This window comes from Pempheris klunzingeri, chromosome 22 (genome assembly GCF_042242105.1).
Source record: "Pempheris klunzingeri isolate RE-2024b chromosome 22, fPemKlu1.hap1, whole genome shotgun sequence".
NCBI lineage: Eukaryota > Metazoa > Chordata > Actinopteri > Acropomatiformes > Pempheridae > Pempheris > Pempheris klunzingeri.
Genome location: NC_092033.1, coordinates 6,876,263 through 6,883,502, shown reverse-complemented (window position 1 = coordinate 6,883,502; position 7,240 = coordinate 6,876,263). Strand labels below are relative to the sequence as shown.

Below are 7,240 nucleotides of genomic sequence, written 5' to 3'. Positions count from 1 at the left end.
TGAACCTTCAGCTGGTACCTTGGTAGAGGCTAAATAAATCAAAGACTTTGGACACAGAGGAACTGAGATATTTCAAACTTTGGCTGCAGTCACACAGCAAAATGTTGCTGAATTATTTAAACAGTCAACTCTCAATCAAGTCTTTATGGATCTGCACTCTCAGTGCTTTTAAAGGACAATCATAAGCACCACAGAAGTACACCGTGTATGTTGCAGTAAGAACATGATACACTAAATGCACAAACTGCCTTCCTGATATTTGTGTTGGAGGGCAAAAACAGGACATCTCTACACCACTTCTGTGAATTAATAATCCCGGTTTAATTTTACATCGCAATATCTGGTAATATTTCAATATTTGAGTGAGTCCGTTTTTTAGCTTTGAATCTAAAATTACACAAAATATGCATGACTCAATTTCAATCCCAAATTTATGCAATATAGTGCATGTCAATAAATTAGACTACATGTAAATTAGTATTATGGTTCGTAAAGCGCTACAGATGACTGTCTTGTCCTCTCTGTTACCCTGACAACCCTGATCGCATTCTCCTTATTGCTGCAGATGTTAAAAAAAATCAAATCTTGTGGTTGGTGTTATGTCACAGATAAAGAGATCAGTTCTAAGTACCTTAAATTCATCAGCGTGTAACTAAGCATAATAAATTCAGCTAGTAGAAGTGAAAAGAAAAACTCTCTAAATGGTGCAATGAAGCTGAAGTTTAAAAAAACAAACTTATTTGGTCATTCTCTGTGCATGTATTTGCTCACTCAAGCATAAGAAACCATCTAGGATGTGTTGTAAGAAGGATTTGACAAAGCATTGGTGTTGTCATAATGAATGAGACAGGCAGAAATAATAACGGCTAATCTACACATGACACGCTCGCCTCCCTCCCAACTCCTACTGCTGCAGGGGTGCTTAGGCCCTCAGAGGAAACCTTTTAGAAAATTTACATTGCTTTTAGAACAGTTCACACACGCCATAAATGTGCAAGGCATGATATGACAAGCCATTCTCAATACAAATTGAGCTCTGTGTACGACTGTGCCTACGCAGCTGCTACTGTATTGATAAGGTCCAAATCCAATATATAGCCAAATCCATCAGAATTCATCCTTCGTTTTGTCCGTCTTCGTCACCCTCATCACGAATCATTTTATTTTGTGTGTATGTGTCTGCAGGCACGTGTGGTCATACAGTGAGTGTATGTGCATGGGCTAAAATTATGGTTGTGTCTGCTGTGTACATGTTGATTCCTGTTGCTGTGGGCATCTGTGTGTATACTGCTTTATGTTGGATGTTAGATGGGGGCGGGGACCTGTTGCCTTCCAGGTCCGGGTTGAGAAGAGAATTTCTGGGAGTGCCAACGGGTCTCCTTGTACACAAACCAGGCATTGCCCGCCCACACAAACATGTTGAGGTAGCCGAACACCTGGAAGAATGCAGACAGAAAAAACACTGAAACAACTGCAATAGAGGAGGACTTTGTTATAATGTGCGGTGTGTCTGTTAAATACATATCTGATGGGTTTTATATCAGGGACAAACCACATGTTCTTGGACAGCTTGGGGACTTAGATTGTGGTCATATTTGTGTTCATTCCAACAAATTTGCTTTGGACTTATGACACAGAAACTATTGAGCAGACCACAGCAACATTTTGAGGAAAATGAACGTGTTATTTCTCAAGTCTCATGACTGTGAGTCAGGCTGCTTAATGTTTACACTTAAATCTTCTGGATCTGATTTAAAGAATAACAATAGCCTCTTTTTCTGGCCAAATTATTTAGATTTTACAGGACAAAGTAAACCAAAGAGCTCGAGGAGTGTTGACACTAGAAAACAAACTGTTTAATTAAAATGTATCGCTGTCATCGTGGAAATGAATGACAGGTGAAGTGAACACTGGCTGAGACTGTTGAAAGTGTGACCAATATCTCTCTGCTCTGTATTTCTTCTCACCACAGAGATGTTGAGGGTCCGCATGTTGGCGAACTCTGTGACCGCACAGGTGATGTTGCTATCCTTGCAGAGCGCCATCGTGGCGCTGATGCCGCCAGTGTCTGTGGCATCCTTCACATTCTGCAGGCCCTTCGCCCACGCGGACGAACACACCAGCCACAGGAAGACCAGAATCGCCGTGATCACAAAGTCCTGGAAGCAAGGACGAGCCCATCAGCTCCACAGGCAGAAGCTACAAGTCGCTCATTGTCGGTGACACACAAAACCCCCTCTTGATCTGTTGCAAAATCAATACTCACGAAAATTGGTCCAAAGTCAGAATCCTTGTAGACGTGCATGTAGCCTAAATACACCAACAGAGCCACCATGCTGTACAGAAAGCAGATGATGGCGATGCCCACGAAGAACTCTGCTGAGGACGCCGAGTCTCCTACCATGTGAGTCGTCGTGACAGAGTGGTTACACAAAGTGGTGTTTCCCTCGACGAGCGGGACCTGGCTTAACCTGATGGAAGGTTCAGCCATCAAATGAAATCATCATTCTTGCTGTTTTTTGGTGGCTGTTCCTTCTAATGCTGTAATACTGAATTAATTATCCCTCTGATCTGGCCCTCTTTTTGAAATTGCTTATGTAACTGATGATAAATGACAATTCAAACCTGCGGCTGTCACTGAAAATCTCCCCAAATGTTTTTTTTTTTTGCGATTCTCACCTAAATGGGTAGTGAAAGTTGGCGTTGAGAGTTTCATTCCTGCCATCGCCACAGAGGATAGATACGATGTTCCTCCCGGAGAATCCGCCGCAGCTTCCAAAAGCAAATATGGCTGTGAGCTGTTTGGACAGACAAGAGAGAGCGAGAGATTAGGGAAATGGTTGAGACTGACGTGAGAAAACCCTGTTCAGCCTTTGGGGGAATCATATCAAACCCAAAAAATATTGGAGGAAAAAAAAAAAGACAGAGATTTGTTAAGCAGAGCGGATGATATTCAGCAAATTCTTTCCAGTAAACCTACAATGCAAAAACACTTCCACATCTATTAGTACTGTGATCCTCCCTGCACAGATGTACTCTTAGACAATGTAATGTCACCAGAACTTCACACCAAGAAGAAAACTGGCAGCCTAAAGCACACTGTTGGCAGTAAAGAGCCAGAGGGATGGACAGATGGCCAGCGTTTTGATCTTACAAACAGCTGAAAATAAAACTCACCACTCAACAGTTTTTACAAGATCAGTTTTCTTGCTATGCTTTGCTAATAGAAACACTACATCTAAGTCAAACCTAAAAGAAAATGGTCCCAGCAGCAAAAATCATCATTTGTATAATTTCCCATATTCTTTTCCTGCACTGCTGTGGCAGTCACCCAGTGATCACATGGCTCCAACAGCAGGAAAGTGACCTAACATGTATGATCTGAGAGATGGTTTTGCTCTGAAAAACTGCTATCTTATGAAATGCAATAAAATGCGGCTTACATGGCCGCACTAATTCTGCCATTCAACTCCTGAATTCTTTCCCGCAGAGGCAGAAAACATCTGATTCAGCGTGGAGGCCATGTGACACTAATACTCTCCTTAAAACCAACACATACTAAATTCTTTCAGTCAGGGCAGCTGCTGCTAAGCTTAACCCTCAAACTGCAGCAGGAGAAACAATGATCACATAATTCTGGCATGAAAATGTGCACTATAGATCAGGAATATCATTCACGGGAAGATTCTCATCTTCTCCAATTGTTTTCATATGTTCTCGACCTGTGTAGCTTCTTGTCACTGCCCGTCATCACATGCTTAAGCTGTGCCACAGTGCAACGTGAATTCAGTAATTAACGTCACAGAATAGAGGTGAACACAGAACAACTGTCCTGTTTCACAGAGCTGGCATTCTGAATCTTTTCAGTCATGTGGGCAAGGAAAGTGTCGCTAGAAAATCAGGATTTATCTCAGTCAAAGGATTATTGGGAGAAAACTGAGGTTGCGGAATCAAGTTTAACCTGTTAAATGTTGAGGCAGGAAACACAACGCTGCCCTAAAATCACATTAAAATGTTGGTATGGTGAACATGCTGGGGATCAGTGGCTTATTTGCACATAAAGCAGACACGGAGCAACATTAGCATTCATTTGGCGTTGTGTTTCCGGCCTCCTGATTAATGTGAGGTTGCTATTCACGTCTTTAGCTGCTGAATACTCCACAATGTTCATCAGCCAGTCACTAACTTTGTCTGTCTGCTGTTAAGTGCTTTAGAGTTTTTTTTTCCCACCGAGAAAGGACACAATACTAATGAGAGCCATGAGACTGGACCAAAAACAGTAAAATCGCAGGCCAGAAAACCAAAACAATGAGCTGAAAGATGCTAAAACACTCAGAGATGATGGGAATTGCAGAAGTGGGTATTAATCCTCTGCTGGTTCACTTATATGAGTGACCCCTTTCACATGACAAGAAGCCATTTGATACACTGTTAATACAAAAATACTGATTACAGCAGCTTTAAGGTTAAGATGATCTTTGCCCCCTTTGTACTGTAACTCTGTGGTGGATCAGACGGCCTTCCCTCATCGGGAATCATCAAAATGATGCAGAAATGAATAAAAAGATTGCAGTATGCAGATTGACACTTTAGTAAATGGGAATATGGTAATCATCTTGGATTTACACACAACGCACGCATGCACTACAGCCTGGACACTCCAAACTAAATATTTAAGAAGAAACAGTCTAACTGACCTCGTAAATTCGGTTTCGTCAGCACAGCTCCATCTCACACAATCACACCCATGAAAAATGCTTACAACAGGCCACCTCAACTTTTAGCCTTTAGCTTCACACCACAAAACCCACACGCGAACACACACACTGTACGTCCACATCTACACACACACACACCCCCACACACACACCTCGAGGCCTCTCTCCAGATGTTTCTCCAGATGTCACAGGCTGCCACTTCCTGTTTTCCTAGCCACACTCCACAGTAAGCTACTTCTCTCACATTCTTGTTTCACCGACTCTGTCACTCTCCCACTACGAGGTCGTGGAGCCTCAGCACGAACAACTGTAACAGCCAGCATGCACCAAACACACATCAACATTTTGCTTATTTTGTTTATGCTCACATTTTTAAACAGAGTATAATGACCAGACTGCACCAATGCCGTCGAACAGTTGGGCATCTTGTCATGTCCTAATCAAGGGAACAGGAGGCACTTTCTCCAGACGTGCCGCCTGCCAAAGACTGTAGACACACAGCAGTACCTTGCCAGTCCTAAAACCTTCATCTCAGGCATCCCGAAACATCTGCACACAACAAAATACAACTTTATGGACATTCCAGAGACTGCCAAATAAATGTTTAGGCAGTCTTCACTTATAACCAAGCTGGGAGATAGCATCAGCAATTTTCACTTGCAATATGGATTTGAAGTTAGGTTTCAGGTTCCTATAGGTGATGCTAACACTGAAAAGTAAAACTATATCCTCCTTAATCTGAGATATTTCACGTTAGAAGCAGGATTATCTGCAGTGTTCCCTCCAGTTCTTACACAGAGGTCACAGAGTCCAGGTCAGCCCCACCAAACACCCCCAAAGCCAGTGGAGTGTGTGCCGATTTTGTCACTGGAGAGTTCCTTAAGAAGACCCAAAAACCTGGCTCTCACACGCAGCCTTATATCATTTGTTACTCCGAGCCCTCCTTCCTGTTTACTACTAGCGGGTGGAGGATAAGATCTGGGGAGGTATGAGTGTTTGGGCCAAACCACTCAAGCACAAAGTAAACTACATTTTCATTTAGATCACTCAGATCACTCAGAGGCTTACAGGCTGAATGGAGACCAGACAGAAAAATGTTGGATTTTAGACAAGACAACCTGCTGATAACCTCCAATTTCATTGACAGCAGTAGGGCCAAACCGTCTGGAAGAAGTGAAAAATGATGCCATCAATTCGCTGTTTCCATTCATACGCTGAGCTAAATTTATGACCAAAACCCACGAACCAAAGACACATTCACTGCTGCTGCTTCATATAGTCGTTACTACATTCTACCGGGTGAGCACATAGGACATCCTCAGCATTAAATGAGATAATATGTTATGTCTAACCCTAACCCTCACAATGTATCATCCAGATCGATGTGAATATCAAAATATGTCAGGTTAAATAGACCAACACAATGACACACACACACACAGCCCTGAATCAGGTGACTGGGTGTTACTGCTGCTCTATAGCTCTTTGTGAGTGTGTGTGTGTGTGTTATGAGAAAATAGAACAGCTGAGAGAAACTGTAGCACCATTAACCCACACTGGATTCTCCTGACCCACTTGTGTTGAGCACAACTGAGCGCTGGACTTTCCATAATGGGATGATTGCAAAGCGTGCGCTCCACTGTGAGTGTATGAGTACCCAAAGTGTCTCAGCCGTCTGCACAGTTATTCACAGGGTCAATTATTGGCAAGAAATTAATTAATCAATAACGGTTTCCTGTGAGGGGCAGACCCATGCAACCGCCACAATGATCCAAATGCACTTGGCACATCTGAGATCATTTCTTTGCCAAAATAAAGTACAATTATTTTCAAGAAAAATCTAAATGATCAAAATGTCCATATTATTGGGTACTGACAAAGTTTGCATGTTAAACTTTATTAACTGAATTACATTAGTGTATATATTTTAACTCTTTTCAGTGTAAAACCTCAAATGGAGATGCAGATGGAAGAAAGATGTGAAGAAAAAGTGGACAAAATTATGCCATCTGCATTTTGAAGAACCCACCCCCTCCTAAAAAAAAAAAAAGAACATTTCAGTGATTTTCCCGAAGAGTAGAAAGCTCCGGGAAAAGGGAAAATCCAAGGAGCAAAAGGAGAGCTGAACCTCCCTGTCCTCTGGGTATGACACACACACACACACACACACACACCACCCGCATCCATCTAACTCACCCACTCCACCAGTTTGACGAAGCCCAGAGGCTCCTTCAGGGGCGACAAGTTCAGCCGAAATCCGGTCATCATGATTGCGATTCTGATCCCCAAATCTTTATCCAGTTGCTCCTAAGCTGTGGATGTTGGTCCGACAGGGAGGAAAAAGGGGAGTTGTTTGACAGAATGACGTGGTTTTACTGCCGACGCTGCAAAAAAATGACCAGTAAGGCGAGTTTTGCAATCCAACGTTTGCGCACAAGCAGCTGAATTACAATTCTGCCGTGGATGTGGGATCATTCGCGTAACTCAAAGTACAGTTTTACGCACTTCAGGATCGCCAAGCA

General features: G+C 42.6%; 1 protein-coding gene across 1 annotated transcript; it reads right to left on the bottom strand.

The window, feature by feature from the left end:
* Positions 1-823: 823 nt before the first annotated feature.
* Positions 824-7,189, bottom strand: sypl1 (synaptophysin-like 1). The gene is made up of 5 exons (XM_070853687.1): positions 6,915-7,189; positions 2,680-2,798; positions 2,267-2,471; positions 1,968-2,159; positions 824-1,436 (listed from the first exon to the last, which is right to left on the bottom strand). Exons 1-5 carry the CDS (start codon positions 6,984-6,986, stop codon positions 1,305-1,307), a joined length of 720 nt encoding a protein of 239 aa, XP_070709788.1. The 5' UTR covers positions 6,987-7,189; the 3' UTR covers positions 824-1,304.
* Positions 7,190-7,240: the final 51 nt, after the last annotated feature.

Coding starts and splice junctions, on each gene's coding strand:
- sypl1 (XM_070853687.1), bottom strand. CDS start 6,986: ATGATGACCGGATTTCGGCTGAACTTGTCGCCCCTGAAGGAGCCTCTG. Junction 2,472..2,679: donor AACTTTCACTACCCATTTAG/GTGAGAATCGCA, acceptor ACCTTCCATCAG/GTTAAGCCAGGTCCCGCTCG. Junction 2,160..2,266: donor CTGACTTTGGACCAATTTTC/GTGAGTATTGAT, acceptor CCTTGCTTCCAG/GACTTTGTGATCACGGCGAT.